The sequence below is a fragment of the Paroedura picta genome, chromosome 3, assembly GCF_049243985.1.
Source record: "Paroedura picta isolate Pp20150507F chromosome 3, Ppicta_v3.0, whole genome shotgun sequence".
NCBI lineage: Eukaryota > Metazoa > Chordata > Lepidosauria > Squamata > Gekkonidae > Paroedura > Paroedura picta.
The window spans coordinates 121,401,253-121,420,795 of NC_135371.1; the positions used below are offsets into that span (position 1 = coordinate 121,401,253).

General features: G+C 45.6%; 1 protein-coding gene across 3 annotated transcripts in view; it reads right to left on the reverse strand.

Annotated features, from left to right (window-relative positions):
• The window catches only part of PIK3R5 (phosphoinositide-3-kinase regulatory subunit 5), an 87,712-nt gene that overhangs the window by 43,093 nt on the left and 25,076 nt on the right, over window positions 1–19,543 (reverse strand). For all 3 annotated transcript variants that reach the window (XM_077327504.1, XM_077327505.1, XM_077327507.1), the window contains exon 2: window positions 3,336–3,448. In XM_077327504.1, coding sequence (XP_077183619.1) covers window positions 3,336–3,435 — 100 coding nt within the window. In that variant the 5' untranslated portion in view covers window positions 3,436–3,448. The remainder of the gene's footprint in view (window positions 1–3,335; window positions 3,449–19,543) is intronic.

A 19,543-nucleotide genomic window follows, 5' to 3' on the forward strand; every position in this document is an offset into this window, starting at 1 on the left:
AACCATAAACATAAAATGGGGATTCCGGGGCATTATGAAAAATCAATATTTTTTTGTGTTCTGGTGTTTACCATCAAAAGTAAGTATTTTGTTTTTATTTGATTCTCCTGATTTCCTGAGCAATAACATTCCCCCTCTCCAGTTGGATCCTTGTGATCAAGAGAGCATGCTCAGCCAATCACCACTGGAGATAAACTCCATAGAAGGAATTTTGATGGACCCATCCCTGCTGTTCTGAGCTAGATGACTGCTCCCCACCACCACCAGGAATGCCTTAAATATGGCTATCCATATGAATCCACCTTAAACAGTAGTAGTTATTTAGGCACCCCCCCCCCCCAATTCCTCACATGCAGTCTTACACACAAATGCTCTGTTTTTCAAAAATTGAGCTATTTCCAAGGATTGCAATGACAGGGCGGTGAAAGACGTTTTATCCAAAAGAAGCCTTCCTGACTTTGTGAAAGGAGACAACAGACCACAACGAGGAAGGACAGCAAATGTGGAGTTTTCAATGGGAAAGAAGAGAAAGAAAATTGTCCTCCAGTCACTGTAAGATTGTATAAAGAAACTGGACGAAGCCAATGGCCCGTGCTCTCCTGCTAGGGCACCACCATTTCCCCCAGTACGAACCTATGGAGAGGAGTGCACTGAAGAGCACCTGTTTCTAGGTCCTGTAATGTTGAACCCCTTTGTCCACTCTGTTTAGAAGGGATTTAAATTAGATGGTGGACAATGTTCTGTGCAACTTTGTTACCATTATCTCTAAAAACAATTGCACCAGACCCACAAACTGGTTCACCCACTGAAAATAATGATCCTGAAAATCTCAGAACCTAAAACAAGACAGCAAAATATAGATTTGAATCCTGAACTAGTAGTGTCCTACCTAAAAATCAAGAATAAGCAGTCAAGGTATCCTCCTTGAATCCTAGGGAATTCACAGCACACCCTTAATATACAGTGCTGTATGAATCTGGGCAACACAGATGTTCTTTGTTTAAGAGAAAAGTAAAGAAGCATATAGTAGCTGCATTCTCTGAGAGATACTCAACTTGGAGATCCCAGGCAAGCCTAATCCCATCAGATTTCAGAAGCTAAGCAGGTCGGCCCTTGCTAGCACTTGGGTGGGAGACCTCCAAGGAACATGAGGGTCTTGATGTGGAGGCAGGCAATGGCAAGTCACCTCTGTCTCTTGCCTGGCAGCCAAACCATCTTAGGATCCCCTGGATATATTATATGTATGTCATATGATAAATAATAATTCCCTAAGAGAAACATGAGGAGAGTATAACTTGGGAGTCTCTCCCCCATCTCCATATAAGCATTCTTGATTCTTACTTCCTCAGAACTTTGAGGCATTGGGATGAGGATTCCAAAATGAAGACCAAGTAAGCTTAAGCTCCCAGATCTAGTCTTCAGTTCCTACCCAGCATGTCTCCATCCCACTCTTCCTGTTGGACCAGCCTCCTGTCCTGTGATCTTTTAAAACCAACCAGCTGGTATTTGAGAATATGTTTAGGTTTATGTTCATTAAATTTATAACCCGACACTTCTGACCAGCCAGCTCAAGGTGGTTCATAACAAATAAAACTTCAATTAAAACCCAGAACACAACCCATCCAACCCACCCTCACCTGCCCATCCCCTCCTGTAAGCAGCGGATTACATATGCCACCTCAGATCTATGGTGGGATGCTTGGAGGAGGGACCCGACCTTAACCAAATGCCTGGTGGAAGAGCTCCATTTTACAGGCCCTTTGGAATGTGAGGGCTCCAACAGGGCTTTTATCTCTCCCAGGAGCCAGGACAGAAAAGGTCCTGGCTCTGGTCGAGGCCAGATGTACCTCTTGTGGGCCAGGAACCACCAACCTGTTCTGATTTGCAGAGCATAAAGCATAAGGAGACAGATGGTCCCGCAAGTACACTGAGCCCAGACCATGTATGGCCTTAAAGGTAAAATCAAAACCTTAAACTTGATCCAGAACACAACTGGCAACCATGCAGCTGCCACAGGACCAGTTGGATATGGGCTCTCCATGATGTTTTTGTGAGAACCCTCGCAGCTGCTCTTTGGACCAACTGCAACTTCGATTTCAAGGATAAAGGCCAGCCCACATAGATCAAGTTACAGAAGTCTAATCTGGAGGTGACCGTTGCATGGATCACTTTGGCCAGATGTTCTGGGGCCAGATAGGACACTAGTAGCCTTGCTTGGAGGAGATGGAAAAAGGCCTGCTTGGATACCTTTTGGACCTGAGCCTCCACGGACAGGGAGGCATCAAAGATCACCTCTCAATTCCTGGCTGATGGCAACACCTCAAGCTGCACCCTGTCCAGGCAAGTGAGACACACTTCCTGGTCTGGACCTTTCCTCCCCAGCCACAAGACCTCCATCTTGGAAGGGTTGAGTTTCAGACGGCTCTGCTTGAGCCAAACCATCACTGCTTCCAAGCAGCTGGTGGAAGTATCAGGGGGAGGGGGAGTCTTGGCGGCTATCCATTAAGAGATAGAGCTGGGTGTCATCAGCTCATTGATGGCAGCCCAGACCAAAACTCTGGACCAGCTGGGCCAGATGGCACATGTAGATGCTAAACAATGTGGGAGAGGGGACCGCCACTTGAGAGACTCAACACAAAAATTGTTAACTGTGCAACTTCTTCTCTCCCACTGCAACCCTCTGTGTGTGATTCTGGAAAAAGGAAATCAGAATATGGCTGTCCCTCATATTCTGGCACCGGTGAGGTGGTGGGATAACAGCTTGTGGTCAACAACATCAAATGCAGATGACAAATCTAGCAACATGAGGAGCACCAACCTGCCCCTGCCCAGCTGGCACTGGAGATCATCTATGAGGATGACCAAAAATGTCTCCACCCCGTGTCCAGGCCAGAAACCAGACTGGAATAGATCAAGCACCAATGTTTTCTCCAAGTAAGTCAAGAGCTGATCAACTGCCATGACATTCCCTATATTCCCTAAGCTCTTAATGACATGTTTTTGTAGCTGATGGATGGCTGGGCTTCCAAGGACTTCCATGAGAAAGGAAAAAGATTTATGTGGTCTGAAGAGAAACCAAAGTTTGACTTTCACTAGAAAGAGGACTAGGAGCATCTAAGAAAGAAAAAGGGCTAACTGGAGCTTGTTGATTAACTATGGGTTTCCTGTCTTTATAATTTGTACATGCACAAATGTCACTAGGACTAGGAATCCAGGGACATGTAGAAATGTCAGGAAATAGGAAAACAATCCAATATGTGTCTGGTACTAACTGGTTGAAGGAAAGAGAAGACTCAGATAATCCCTGCACCAGCACTGTGGAGTTCGTTCCTTACCTGTCCAAGTGCTAGCAGAGATGGTGTTTTTGCTGAGGCCATGGAGGCACCTCTCCAATGCATGGTGGATCCTATCCTCCGTGCACGTTGTGTGCTGCATTTTAGATCATCACCTGGACAGGAAATGTTTAACAAAGAAACAATGGTATTAGCCAAAACTACATGGAAAACCTAAAATCAACCCAAATACAGAGCTAATTTCCTACCTGCTTTTTTATTTATTTAAGAATCCAAACACTGAACCAATAGGGAAACTGCCATTTTATTCAGTTTGATTCCTCATATAATCTAGAATAAGGCAGTAGTAACAAGAAACTGACCAAGAGACCAGTTTTCAAAAGTTTTGAAGGGAGAAGGATCTATAGCCAAGCTTCCTTCTTCTGACCTTTTGAGTATCAATGCATCCCTAATCGTTTCTGCTAGAAGGCAGGAATTTCTATTAAGGTAGCAAGGGCTTGGGAAACAGCATTAGACCAATGTAATCCAACTCCATTCAGCACCCATCAGGAGTTTTTAAAAAAATCTTAATTTGACAAACAGTATTTGTAAATGCCCATTCACTTTCACCATGTTGCTTTATCATAGCATTCATGAATGAAATAATATGCTTGTTATGATATCAACAGACACATTTTTATATGTATTTGTTTGTTTCCTAATTTAGCTGCTTCCCTTAAAAACAAGCAACCACTTCTCCATAAACTTATTCTCCTTCCTGTCTTCCTTTTTTAGAGCTGATCTATTGTGATAGTTTGCTGATAATTATAAAGCCTCCTTTCCAAACAAGGATTCTGGCTACTTCCACTGTTATGTAACGACAAAGCAACCAGGTATGAATACATTTTAAATGACATTTTATGAAACTATGATCATCTCCTTCACAGATCTTTCCACCTTTTGTGGCTTCCCAATACAATCTAAGTCAGAACGACGGATTCTGGCATCTTGTCACTAGATGGAATTCAGACTGCAAGGCTGCACATCGCCTGCTGAAAATTCAGCCCTTTGCAGTGATAGGTCCCAACACACCAAAACAGTCTTGCCAGTCAGTGTTAGGCAAAGACCACCAGGATAGGAGGTTTAGGAAGTGGGACACCCAGGTGACTCAGAACACTACAAACACACAACAGGGCCACCATCCATCTATAAACAAGAGAGAGAGAAGAACCGTTTTTTTATTCCCCACTTTTCACTACCCAAAGGAGTCCCAAAGCAGCTTACAAACACTTCCTTTCCCCACAACAGACATCCTGTGAGGTAGATAGGGCTGAGAGAGCTCTGAGAAAACTGACTGGCTCAAGCTCACCCAGTTGGTGGCATGTGGAGGAGGAGTGGGGAATCAAACCAGGTTCTCCAAATCAGAAGTTGCTGCGCTTAACCACTACCCTATGCTGGATCTCTATTACAAGGAAACAAAGTTTCCACTCTATGACAAGGACAACACAAAGATGGGATCAACACAAAATATATGCTCAGCTCCACCCTCCAAATCCTCTTGTGTCAAAACTTCCTGGGCCAATGTCACAAGGAAAGTGGTGACTAAACAAGGGGCATGATTCATTCCCTCAACATGGCTCAGAAATAGCCTTCTCTTATGTCAGCTCATCACAGGATGCCACAAAGTGTGATCAGCGGAAAAGGGAGGCTTTCCTTCCCCAATTGGCTGGTATAGGCAGGAAGTCTGACCAGTCCTCAGTACAAGTTCTGCCCTTACAAATCTTGATTTTGTAATCAAGAGCTGGCTGCAGACTTAGGAGTTGAGGGAAGCCATTCCGTAACTTATAGAAAACCACAGGGTACAGATTCTGTTCTTGTCATCATTTCCTAAGAGGAGAGCATGCAAGACTATATTTACACAAACTGAATATTGCTTGTCTAAGTTAGCTACATTGTACATATTGGACCTTCACCCTGGGCCATCTCTAATGTAAATAGAATCAGTCCGCAATCAGATGTCACACTAAGCATAGGAGCACTTGGGACATGGCTTCCTTGGTGGGAGCTCCTATACCATTCCTGAGTAAAATTAGCTTAACTCCTAGTTTTAACCATTTCAGAAGAAAAAACAGGAATATCATCAATGGTCAGTATAAGAAGGATTTAGGCTGGCACATAATATGTGTGTGATGGTATTATTATTAGAAACAATTATGCCCTGCTTTTCCACCTTCATAAGGGCCAACAAGGTAGCCAACAATTTAAAACATACATGATAAAAATCATATTTTGAAACCATTAGAATCAACCTCCATTTCAGTGCACATAATTAAAACAAATTTAAATCAGAAAATACATATCCTTATCCATTGTTGTTCCTCTATATATTTCTGAAACAGCCTAGGGGCTGGGACGTGTCTGGTGTTCAAGTTGGAATAGAGCCAATCAGGGTGCAGCCAGCTTTGCCCTGATTGGCCCTGCCTCAGCGGCTCCCGCCCTCCGGCTCTGGACTCTAGCCTCTTTGCTCTCAGACGCCTCAGTGCCTGGAGCCAGCAGCAGGTGAGAGGGCCTGGGGAAAGGGTCATAGTGAAGGGCTAGCTAACGAGGGCCTCCCGGCCTGCAGACTGCCTGCTAAGCCCAGCCCCCGCCCACCCCACTTGATTTGCCTGCGAGCTGCCACCCAAAGCCACCTTAAACTGCCTGGCCGGGGGCCAGGGGAGGGGACCCTTTCAGGGCCCGTTCTTAGGAACGGGCTTTGAAGCTAGTGAAGATATAAACACGGCAATGAAACAACTGGTCAGGAAGGAAGGGGTCACTGAGGGAATGCCCAAAGAAACAAAAAATTCACCCACTGGTGGAAAATGGCAATGGGGTGGGGGTGGGGGGAGGACAGACTTACAGGGAGTGTGGGGGAAAGAAGATGGAAGTAAGCATGGCAACATTGCCACGACACCTGGAAATGATGCAGGCACAGTGCCAATATTGGGAAGCAATACTCTAGTCTTTGGGGGAAAACTCTCTGGTAGAAGAGTATTGCCAAAAAAACAGAGCGCTGTGCCCCAACGTCCCTGAGATGCTTATATCAGTTCCAGATAACATAGCAATCATGCTTTAACTTCTGGCTTCTTGTCTGTTGGGGGGAGGGTGGGAATTTCCCTGGGTTTCTGGGAGCCCTGAAATAATAGGAGAGGCTCCAAACTGGAGGCTTCCCAATACCCAATCGGGGACTGGAAGCTCTATCTGGGGAGGATGTTCCAGAGCTTTGGTGCCATGACCAAGAAGGCCTTCTCCCAAGTTACCACCTGCCTGACAGGGGCACTCAAAGCAGGGCCTCCAAAGATGTCTGTAGAAATCAGGAGGGTTCATTAGGGAGTGTTCAAACTTCGAGTATGTTGGTCGCAAACAAGCTACAGTTTTGAACATCAAGGGCAGTACCTTGCATTGTGCCAGGAGACCAATTAGGAGGCAGTGTGACATGGCCCCTATGATAAGGTGACCAGATTGTCCCAGTTTTGGAGGGACATCTGGGGGTACTTGGTAAATTGTACTTATGTTGAAATTTTAAAATATATATGTTACAATACTATTTTTTACAATACTATATGGTGCTTTTTGTTGCTCCATATAGACCAAAATTTTAATCAAGACCCCCCCCCAGTCAATGGTGTCCCACTTTACCAATGTTAAAATCTGTCCACCTTACCCTATGACTCACTCCAGTCAACACCCGGCTGCAGCATTCTGTACCAACTGAGGTTTCCAAACACTTTTCAAGAGCAGCCCCATGTAAAGATCATTATCATAATCTAATATAGATATCTGGGGGCCATTAACTTGGCCACATGCTGTACCTTTCTAGAGATCACTCAGAAATAATTTAGGCATCCATGGAAGCTAAAGGTACAGGAATGAGGAATATTCCCATTTAAAAGGAACCCCCCCCCCTTGGGTCAGTTTAGAACATCCCTGTGCATAATCTACAGCCATATGAGGCCACATTATTCCAGTACAGAAGATTAGAAAGCCAATGAGGCATGGTGCCATCATGTCGTATTGACGGAGGGTCTTAAAATGCTTTGCTTAACACTGCCTAAAACAACAAAATATGACTTTTGATAGAATCATAGAGTTGGAAGGGACCTCCAGGGTCATCTAGTCCAACTCCCTGTAGAATGCAGGAAATCACAACTACCTGCCCACCCACAGTGACCCCAATTCCATGCCCAGATGATGCTCTTTCAAACCCAGAATTCCTGATCCCAAAGTGGCGATTAACAGTTCTCTGAGCATACAAGAAAGGGCCGCAAAGTCAAGCGCCAACAATCCCTTCTGCCCACCTACTCATAATAGGAACCAGACAGGAAAATGCTGGGTTCCAGCAAGTTCTGGTCCAGTTTCAGACATTCTTGCTGACAGATTTTTGCAAAGGCAGAATTTGCTACAGCAGTGGTCCCCAACCTGCGGTCCGCGGCCCGGTGCCGGGCTGCGAAGGCCAGGGCGCCGGGCCGCGGTTCCCTCTCCCCGCCCCCCCTGCAAGCTTGCGGCCCGGGAAGCTTCTTACTGCGGGAGGGGGGTGAGAGGGAATCAGGGCCGCACCGCGCACCGCGCATGCGCAGCCCGGCAGTGCATGCACACATGCGCGATGCATGGCCAAAATCGCGCATGCGCAGCAGTTGCCCCGCCGGTCCCCAGCCGAGAAAAGGTTGGGGACCACTGTGCTACAGCCAGCCCCAGTTAACATGCAAACCTCTCCCAAAACCTACCCCTGGAGGGTTTGTGTGTGCTAAACACTCAAACAGAAAACATGGCCAACAAGCTACTACACTGGAGCTAAGCAGAAGGGAGCTGCTATCATCACTCCATTATTTCTTAACCACCAGAGTACATTGAGGAGGTAGGGGAATTATATTGGTAACTGATCAGATGTTCATAACAGATGGAGGACTACGGACATCTTCCTGTCATAGGCAAATCAGCTCCAGCAGACTCACATGATGCAGAGAACTCCTCAGAAGCAGGGGCAGCCAGCAGACCTGACCCAAATCCACAGTTGGTTACAGAGACACTGCTGGGGGAGGCCATCTCTGAGAAGGCGGACACGGATCTGCAGCCAGGTCACAGTACAATGGCCCCTTTGCTCCCTAGCCCTGAGCTGGCATCAGAGAGTAATCTGCCAGCCAGTTTACTTCCCTGTCACCAGAGCCTGGGGAAGAAGGTAGGAGGAAGGTAAGATGGGAGCTGCAAGACTGAAGACACAGTAACAGGTTGGCAACATAGCGCCGGCTCCATATCAGTAATGAGAATGAGTGTTTGCAGGAGCAGGGATGACATGGCTGGCAGGTGCTTAGCGAGCAAGGCAATGGCTTATGGAAGCAATAAGTCTATTAGTTACTGACCTTGCAGTCTGTATATGCTGAACTGATTCCCTCATTTTGGATTCTTGCCTGTGTTCCTGAACTCCCCTTGGACTTGAAGCTGTGAGTTTGGATTAACTCGTATTTGGGCTTTGTATTGGCATTCTGACAAACTCTGCTGGCAAGTTATTACCTTTGTCTGCCTGCTGTGTCTGTAAACAGGATACCTTAATTGCTAAAATCAGACCACTGACAATGTATCATATTCTCTGTTGTAACTGTTCAGTTATGTCCTAAATCTTTTAACAATACTACCATAATAATAATTAAAAAATCAAGCTAGTTTTTCTGTTGCTCCAGGTGATTCAAAATGGAAGATTTATTTAGGATAAAACAGAATATATATTAGGAATGTAAGGCAAATCAGCCCCATAGCTGTGTAATGTAGCCTGAAAGGTAAGTTCATATAGTCTCACTCATCTGCAACTGTGACCTCAAGGCCTTGCATGAGAGAAACTGCCAGATACCTCAGGCAGCAGTGCTTGCTCACTCAACTGAAGAGCACTCTGAGTTGATATGAAACCTCATCAAGAGTGGAGATCCAATGAGAACCCATTTGGTACAGTAATTAGCAATGTGTAACTAAGATTCCAGGTAAACTTCGGTTCACCAGCTACCATGCCATGAAGTGACTTGGAACCAGTCTCTCAGCTCAATCTACTGTAAAGTGAGAACGGGGAGAGAACCATGCATGTTATTGTGAATTTGTTAGTGGAAGCGTATTATTCAAACAGACTAAAATAAATATATATTGAGAGATATGCAAATAAGCAATAAGCAGTGGTGGAACATTTGTTAGGAGGACACAGTGAAATAAATATAACTTGAAAACAACCACATAGCAGGATCTTAGAGATAAGGGCCCTATTTGCAGTTCGCATACGTAGGTTGTTCATAGATGAACAGGAAGACCAAGAAAGTAAGAGACCAATCATGATCCTCAGAAAACAGTTTATCAGAAGATCCAAAAAGACACCAAGTTTGACAAACATCCTTTGACAGTGCTCACTTAGGACTAACCAACGTATCAAAACTTTCAGTTGTGCAGCTATTGCCCTAAAGGGAGAGCTTTAAAAATAGCCCAACCAAAGTGGGACAGGAAACAACATCAACTTGCCTATTTCTTGGAAGCCTGTCGTAGCAACTGCATATGAACTGCTACCACACAGAGACATAGGAACAAGCTGCCCTATTCAGTTTGCAGGGCTGCCAGGTATCCCACTTCCTAGTAGGATGGTTTGCTGTTCACCAGTGCCTGAAGCTACAGTGGGAGAAAATGAGAATGGTAATAGGGGGACTCTATGATTTCACCATAGAGGTTTCTTCAGCCATGATGTCACTTCCAGTTTTCACCAGAAGCAATCTCATTGCACTGATGATGGAGAGACCATCAGGGTTTTCCCTCTTGTAAAACATCCTGCCTTTAGAGGCTAGAGAGTGAACTTTGTGCAGATTAAAATATCTGCAAGGTACTTTGGCAGCTTGCCTGAGGGAGGGGGAAAGTCCCTGGAAGTAGACTCCAAATCCTGCCCACTCCCAGCTCCACCCCCAAAGACTCCAGGTATTTCTCAACCCAGAGCCAGCAGCCCTGCTAAAATAACTCTTTCCTTGTGATAGGTTACAATAATTATTATCAGCAACTAGGCAGATAATCCTTTAAAAATAATTTTTTTCCTTTTAAGGCATTGATGTGGCGCAAAGGACTAATATTGGTGTAGGCTGGAGGCAGGGTTGCTAACTAAGGCTTGGGAAATTCCTAGAAGTTTGGGAATGACACCAGGGAGAATGGAGTTTGGGAAGAGGAGGGAACGCTGTGTGAGATATGATGCCATATAGGGGGAAACTAGCCCTAATCTCACTAAGCCAGTACCCGGTGAGTCTTTGCCCTGGAGGGCCAGTGGCCAGGCTAAAGAGGTCATCAGTCATGACCGCCAGCAAACACATCTACAATGAGTTAGATTGCAAGGAGGGAAAAAGAGGCGAAGCCTAGGGGAATGACGGGAGGAGGAGGCTAGGGATGCCACCCTCCTGGTGGCATCCTGGAAATCTCCAACTATGCCTGTTTAGCGTAGCAGTTAAGAACAGTGGTCTCTAGAGAACCGGGTTGATTCCCCACACCTCCTTGACATACTACCAGCTGGGCAAGCTTGGGACAATCACATTTCTCTCAGAGCTCTCTTTGCCTCACCTGCCTCACAGGGTGTCTGCTGTGAGGAATGGGAGATGTGATGTCCTTTCACTGCAGTGCTTTGTGTGCCTGAAAAATGAGTGGGTGTTCTTTTGGGTCTCTTGCTTGCAGCTTTTTAAAGCAAATTTTTTCTGTCATGAAAACCCAATCCGTGTTTTCACGACTTGTTGGAAAGTCTTCAGATTGCAGCTGGATAGTGAAAAGCAGGGTGTAAAAACCTCTCATCCTCCTTGTTGTTGTTTTTCTTCTCCTCCTCCTAATCAAGATCAATTCCTTTGGAGAAAATGGCTGCTTTGAACTCTATAGTATTAGATCCTGCTGATGTTCCTCCCCCACCCGCAGGTTCAACGCTCAAAATCTCCAGGTATTTCCCACCCCAGAGCTGACAACTCTAGAGGCAGCCTTGCCCTGCACCCCCTTCCCTGAAGAATCATCTGCTGTTTTGTCTGGACGCTCCAGCCTAGGCCAGGTATTTCAGACTGTTTTCGCACAAGGAGTTTGCCCTTGCCCAACCTCTCACTGTTAGAGGGTTTTAATGCTGCTTCCTGATAACGTTGGCAGCAATCAGGGGTTGGCACAGGTTTTCATCCCCATTGTCCCGCAAAAAGGGAAAGTGAGAAAATCCACTTCCCTTTTCTTGTCGCAGCATACAACGAGGCAAAAACCAGGGCAAGCCTGTCTGAATGAAGAAATGTGTGACAGTCTCATAAGCGGTTTCCCTACCCTCATACCCCTCCTTCCCTATCCATTTTCGGAATGGTATTTTTTTTAAAAAAGGCACAATCTACGTTGCTACAGGAACACATACCGATGTGCCTGTGCATTTGTGGAAATAAAATGTACTGTCATGTTCTCCAGTCTGCACAGTAATATTGGGAGTGGCCAGCAACGCTATCTAAAACACATTCATGTTTTTGTTTTCTGGTGGTAGGGCATGAATGGGGAAAGAGTGGGGGGAGGGCGTGTTATGAAGCAAACCTTTCCCTATTAGCATGGTTCTGAGTTCTGTATTTTTATTCTGTATTGTGAACACATAATCCTTGGGGTCCAGTCACCATGGCCACCGTAAGTCTCAAGCCTTTCAGAAATCTACCCAAACATGAATAGAGACCATAATAAAAAGAATCCCCAAAAGTAGTCAAGAAAAATGCTTTATTGTTGTCATGTGTCCCTATCGCAACATGGAAGTTTTTTTTTTAATTGATTTCAGGACTTGCGGGGGGGTGTTTGGGTTCTCAAAACCACCGCTGTGAGGGGATTGGTCATTTGTGTCGATTGACAACCCAAGAAGCGGGAGGAAACCAGCGGGTTGTCCATGCTTCCAGCTTCTCCGAAAGCTAAAAGTCACAAGTCAGTGGGATGAGGCAGGAGGGGTCTCCTGTCATGAAGCGGCCAGATGCGTGGTTTACCACTGCGTGTTGTAAAGCATGAGGCGGCACACATTGTCTACCTCTGTGTAGAAACAGTCTTAGTCAGAAATCCTCTGTAATTTTAAAGCAATCCCAGATCTGCTACTTCTCTAGTGAGGAGGTTGTTTTTAGGATTCCAGACAATACTTGATACATGTGTACTTGGAAGACTTCCACCCTTTGATGGAAGTCAATGGATTTCACACCTAAATCACCAGGACTGCCTTGAGGGTGAGGAGAGAAGGCTACAGGTCACATATTGGGCAATTCTGGTTTTAGAGAATGTGGTATTACTGCTTAGCTGCTGGTAGCATATGAAATCCAATCTTCTGGTTGGAGATAGACTTGAAAAAAGCCAGCAACTGCCAAAATCTCTGTATTTACTGTTGGCAGAGTTTAAATACGCAAAGGAGCAAAGCAGCAGGCTGTTTAAATAATAAAATCACTTTATGCATGAAGAGTAACAACTATGTATAGAAAGAGGAGAGAAGACTAACTGTTCTAACTGTTGCCTACAGTCATTCTTCTGTTCAACTACAGTTCTGGAGGCAAGCAGGGACGAAGTGTGCGCAAAGGTGCAGGAAGTCTCTTGTTAAGCCAATCAGGAAAAGACAATGTAAAAATAATGAAAAAGTTCTTATTCTAACTATGCCAAATACAGATCTCCTCCAATGCCCCCTGCAGGACACTCTTTCTATTCTGCTCAATCATACACACCACAGATTTTGCACATTCCAACATTTACCCATCTTGCTGGCAATATTTGGCACAGAACTGCTCATTCTAAATCCCATAGCATTGAACTTTTAAATCTGTGTGTGATTACTGCACTCTAATCTCCTCCTCTCCCTGGTATGAAGGGATAGCAGTTAGTCTTTCTCAACTTATTTACCATTGGGAAATCTCTGAAACATTCTTCAGGCTTTGAGAAACCTCAGAAGTGGTTCTATTGTAAAGAATATGGTTGGGAAGCATAACTGTATACATGCCCATCTGGGGCCCCTCCCACCCCCACCCCCCAAGCCAATCACTGGCCATTTTGGGAGGGTGTGGGTGGGTCAAAATGTCCACAGTTTGGTAAAAGAAAAATGAAATCAACACAAAACAAAATCCATGTAGCTAAAAGGGTTACATGCTTTGAAAAGCAGATGAGCGACATGTCCGTGGGAAGAGCCCCTCAAGAGGGATTTATAGACCAGACCTATTGAACAGCCATATACTATGAGGAACTAGCCCCATGAAAATGGTCACTGCCCTAAAATAGCATAGATTGACTGCAAGAGGATTCAGGAATACCCTAGAACAGTGGTCCCCAACCCCCGGTCCGGGAACCAGTACCGGTCCGTGGATAAATTGGTACTGGTCCGTGACTCCTCCTTGTCCTCCTCCCTGGGGGCTGCCCTGCCACTCTGCCACCAGCTCAACTTTGGTGCTCTCTGGCGGCTGCCATGGCTGGGGCTCCGTCTCAACATGGCACTGCGCAGCTGCTGCTGGCAGTGCCCCACAGCGGATGGCGGGAAATCAGGGATGCCGGCGGGAAAGCAAGTGGAGCAGGGGCTCAAGCGGTGGCAACGTCCCTCGGCAAAAGACAACTCCCCCCCAGGCCTCAGTAAAATTGTCAAGCGTTGACCGGTCCCCGGTGATAAAAAGGTTGGGGACCACTGCCCTACAAAACTAAACTCCAAGATTTTGAATTTCTTTGTGCTCTTTGGGACAAATCTTCACATTGTGCATGCAAATCCGGGTTCAACCAGCAAAACTGATTGCCTCAGAAAGCAAACAGCATGAGCTCACAAACATTATGCAGAAAGCACTTCACCCTGAACTTTCACATTCACACTGCTCCATAATTCATACAGGATTCATTAATGATTTGGTTGTAACCTGTCACCTCTCCTCACCTAGCCTTGTACGTTCAGCTTCATCTATGTGACTGTGGACACATTAGAAGAGTCAGTCTTTAGTCTCAAACATACCCACAGAATTTAGCAGACTGATAAGAACAAGGCTTTCTATTGCCATGAGAGGCATCCTTTCAATTTGCTCTCTGTTCTGTTCTTAAATACAAAGAATAGATTCACATCAGAGGTTTATTACCAGGATATACTTGGGGCCTAACAACACATAAATAAAATATGTAGATAGGTAACATACACACCCCACTGACCTTCAACCTCTGCACTTATTGGGGAAGCCACCCATAGTTTACAAAATGTATTTTGGCTTTGTTGCTAGCAGAGCCATCACCACTGGCTCGCTTCAGTAATGTGAATTCATTGAACTGGGCTGAGGATAAGCAGACTGCTGACACTGTATGCAAATCAGTCCCAGCATCCCATCTGAAAAAATAGAATAGGCAATGGAAAAGACTGCAGCTGCTTTAGCAAAGAAGAGGAGCCAGAAGTTGCCATCAGCAAGACTTCTGTGTTTCGTTCGCACACCCTGCCCCTTGGATTATTCCTCCCAACCAGCAGACTGGCAGGCAAAGGCTATTCAATATGACGAGGCTGTGAAGACAACCTACACAACCTCTTCCATTATTAAGTTTTCAGTTGTGTGCCCTGGGCCACACCACCAAAAGCTAGCAGTATGTACACAGCGCCAGTTTGGTGTAGTGGCCTCTAATCTAGTGAGCAGGGCTTGATTCCCTGCTCCGCCACATGCAGCCAGCTGGTGGAATCCTCATGTGGAATCTGCCTACTTGCAACTAGTTTGATACTTGTCCTGTGGGATTCCACCAGGCTTATCTCCCATAAGATAACCCCCCCCCCCAAAAAAAAGAAAATCATTTGTAGTTGGATGTAATCAATACACGGACTACACCCAGCTCATTATTTCTTCATCCCAGGAGAAAAAAGTTAGCGAAGCTTTTAAATAATGCTTTATTCCATCTCCATTTGTCCTGAAAGTTGACTCCCTACCCTGATTTGACTGATCTGCCAGTGTGGATCAATGTCATGATGACCTTGAGACTAAATTACTGCAATGTGTTCAATGTGTATTTGCCCATGAAGACAACTTGGAGGTCAGACAACTAAGAGCACATGGAGAGAGCTACTGGGGAGTGTGGCTGCTGACCAGGTGAAGCTATTGTGCTGACTGGGTGAGGTGATTGCTGGGAGGATTAAAAAGGGCTGCTCCTCGCCAGAGGTGCAAGCCGAAGGGTGCCTAGGGTTCTTGGCTGAGCAATTAGAATCAGTAGATTATATTTCCCTAGTACTTGCACTGCCTAGAAATTACAATTGACCTCCAGGACACTCATCCCATCATCTGCAGTGAGTGTGACATGATTGCCTTCCTCCCAGAAGACAAGATAGACTACATCTGCCCCAAGTGTAAGCTGGTAAGACTTTTGGAGGAAAGGATTAGGGGATTAGAAGAAAGCATTATTACTTTGACCCAAAGTAAGAAAGGGGAGGAGTTCATAGACCAGAGCCGTGCAACTCGGAATAAAGAGGATACAACCAGTCCTGAAGAGGATAAGGAGATTGACCTCACTACGGAGCCTCTGCAGATAGTTTGGAAAAAGACTCAACGGCGTAGCGCGAGACAGTTCTTGGGGCCTTTGGAGCTCCAGAATAGATTTCAGGCCCTTGCAGAGGAGGTGCAAGGGTCAACGAGGGAAGAGGTCCCAAAACAAAGTCTAAAACAAAGGGAAGAGGCCACGGGGATAGAAGGAAATGGTGTTGAGAAGAAAAAAAAAAGGAGAGTACTGGTAATTGGAGACTCCCTGCTAAGAGGAATGGATCGCCATGTGGCTGGGACCGACCCCCTAACCCGAGAAGTGTGTTGCTTGCCAGGGGCGAAAATTAAAGACGTTTCAGAACGGCTGCCCAAACTCCTCAAATCTACGGATCGCTACCCATTTGTGATGGTCCATGTGGGAACGAATGACATGTCCCTGAATACCATCGCTCCTATTAAAAAAGACTATCAAGATCTGGGGAGGCAGCTCAAGCAAATGGGGGCATAAGTGGTATTCTCTTCAATCTTGCCTGTCAAGGGAAGAGGAATGCGTCGGGAGAGGAAGATAATGGAGGTGAATCACTGGCTGAGTAGTTGGTGCCGGCAGGAGAGATTTGGTTTCTGGGACCAAGGGATAGGCTTTCTTGAGGAAGGCCTACTAGCACCTGACTGCACTCATTGAAGTTGGGGATGAATGTGTTTGGCAGGAACCTGGGGAGATTCATCAGGAGAGCTTTAAACTGAAGCCACAAGGGGAAGGATACGTTCAACATAGGGAGTGTAAGGAAGGAGAACGATCGGGGGCAGCCCAACCAGCTGCTCATAGGGAACCAAAAGTAAAAGGATTCAGATGTCTTTATACTAATGCCAGAAGCATGGGCAATAAGAAGGAAGAGCTGGAACTTCTCATGCTGATGGAAAGGTATGATCTAGTAGGCATCACAGAAATTTGGTGGAATGATTCTCATGAGTGGAATGTAATGGTGGATGGATATGAACTGTTCAGAAAAAACAGAATAGATCGAAGAGGTGGAGGAGTGGCACTGTATGTGAAGAAAGGGCTTACCTGTCAGCAAATTCTAGTGAAGGGGAGCATATCTACAGTGGAAAGCATCTGGGTGAAAATAAGCGAGGGGAAAACAAACAGTGTGGTGGTTGGTGTCTGCTACCGACCGCCTGACCAACGAGAGGATGTGGATGCTGCACTTTGTGAGCAGATTGAGAAAATATCCAAGTGGCAGGATCTTGTCATCATGGGTGACTTCAATTTCCCAGATGTGTGCAGGGGAAACAAACTCTGCGAAGCGTCCTCAGTCATGCAACTTTCTGACCTGCCTGGCTGACAATTTCATTTATCAAATGGCAGATGAACCCAGATGAAGAAGTTCGGCCATACTGGACTTAATACTGACCAACAGGCAAGAGTTGGTGGATGAGGTGAAGGAGGTGGGGAGCCTAGGGGGAAGTGACCATGTTCTCATAGAATTCCTTTTGAGATGGGGAGCCAAGGAAGCTTGTAGCCAGATGCGGATGTTGGATTTTTGTAGGGCAAACTTTAATAAACTCAGAGACATGATGAGTGTCATACCATGGATGAGAATGCTGGAAGGGAAGGGAGCATGTGAAGGGTGGGCGCTACTCAAACAAGAGCTATTGCATGCTCAATCAATGACTATCCCAGAAAGACAAAAACACTGCAGGAGCTCTAAGAAGCCTATTTGGATGAACAGAGAACTTCAAGAGGAACTAAGAAAGAAAAGGAAAATGTTCAGGAAATGGAGGGAAGGACAGAGCTCTAAAGAAGAGTACCTACAGATTACTAGGCACTGTAGATCAATCATCAGAAAGGCCAAAGATGAGAGTGAGTTAATATTGGCCAGGGAAGCCCATTGTAACAAGAAAAGATTTTTCAGTTATGTGAGGAGCAAACGTAAAGTAAAGGAGGTAATAGGCCCACTGTTGGGTGCGGATGGACAAACTTAACGGAAGATGAAGAGAAAGCAGAAAGGCTTATTGCCTATTTTTCATCTGTTTTTTCCCACAGGTCAAAGGGTTTAGGCACATCTAGAGATGGCTGTAGCCAAAGGATAGTGTCTGGGTGGCAGGTTAACATGGATAGAGAGGTTGTCGAGAGGCATTTAGCTGCACTGGATGAGTTCAAATCCCCTGGTCCGGATGAAATGCACCCGAGAGTGCTCAAAGAACTTTCCAAAGAACTTGCACAGCCCTTGTCCATCATCTTCGGGACCTCTTTAAGGACTGGAGATGTCCTGGAGGACTGGAATAGAGCAAACGTTATTCCGATCTTCAAAAAAGGGAGGAAGGATGACCCGGGAAACTAGAGACCAGTGAGTCTGACCTCTGTTGTGGGGAAGATAATGGAGCAGATATTAAAGGGAGCGATCTGCAAACATCTGGAGGACAATTTGGTGATCCAAGGAAGTCAGCATGGATTTGTCTCCAACAGGTCCTGCCAGACCAACCTGGTTTCCTTTTTTGACAAAGTAACAGGTTTGCTGGGTTGTGGAAATTCGGTTGATGTCATTTACTTGGATTTTAGTAAAGCTTTTGACAAGGTTCCCCATGATGTTCTGATGGATAAGTTTAAGGACTGCAATCTGGATTTTCAGATAGTTAAGTGGATAGGGAATTGGTTAGAGAACCACACTCAAAGAGTTGTTGTCAATGGTGTTTCATCAGACTGGAGAGAGGTGAGTAGCGGGGTACCTCAGGGCTCGGTGCTCGGCCCGGTACTTTTTAACATATTTATTAATGATCTAGATGAGGGGGTGAAGGGACTGCTCATCAAGTTTGAAGATGACACCAAATTGGGAGGACTGGCAAATACTCCGGAAGATAGAGACAGAGTTCAACGAGATCTGAACACAATGGAAAAATGGGCAAATGAGAACAAGATGCAATTTAATAAAGATAAGTGTAAAGTTCTGCATCTGGGTCAGAAAAATGAAAAGCATGCCTACTGGATGGGGGATATACTTCTAGGTAACACTGTGTGCTAACGAGACCTTGGGGTAGTTTTGTGATGCAGCGGTAAAAAAGGCGGATGCCATTTTGGGCTGTATCAACAGGGGCATCACGTCAAAATCACAAGATGTCATAGTCCCATTGTATACGACACTGGTCAGACCACAACTGGAGTACTGTGTGCAGCTCTGGAGGCCTCACTTCAAGAAGGACATAGATAAAATTGAAAGGGTACAAAGGAGAGCGACGAAGATGATCTGGGGCCAAGGGACTAAGCCCTATGAAGATAGGTTGAGGGACTTGGGAATGTTCAGCCTGGAGAAAAGGAGGTTGAGAGGGGACATGATAGCCCTCTTTAAGTATTTGAAAGATTGTCACTTGGAGGAGGGCAGGATGTTGTTTCTGTTGGCTGCAGAGGAGAGGACACGCAGTGATGTGTTTAAACTTCAAGTACAACGATATAGGCTAGATATCAGGAAAAAAAAATTTCACAGTCAAGAGTAGTTCAGCAGTGGAATAGGCTGCCTAAGGAGGTGGTGAACTCCCCCTCACTGGCAGTCTTCAAGCAAAGGTTGGATACACATTTTTCTTGGATGCTTAGGCTGATCCTGCTTTGAGCCAGGGGGTTGGACTAGATGGCCTGTATGGCCCCTTCCAACTCTATGATTCCATGATTCTATGATACTCCAGATGGAACAGAACACTGCAACTCAACTAATATTGGGACATCTCTTGAATGGAGAGTCCCCACTAAGAGTCCACATGGACAGGGGTCTGAAAAAGGAAGCTGTTCATTTGCTTGGGGGTTGC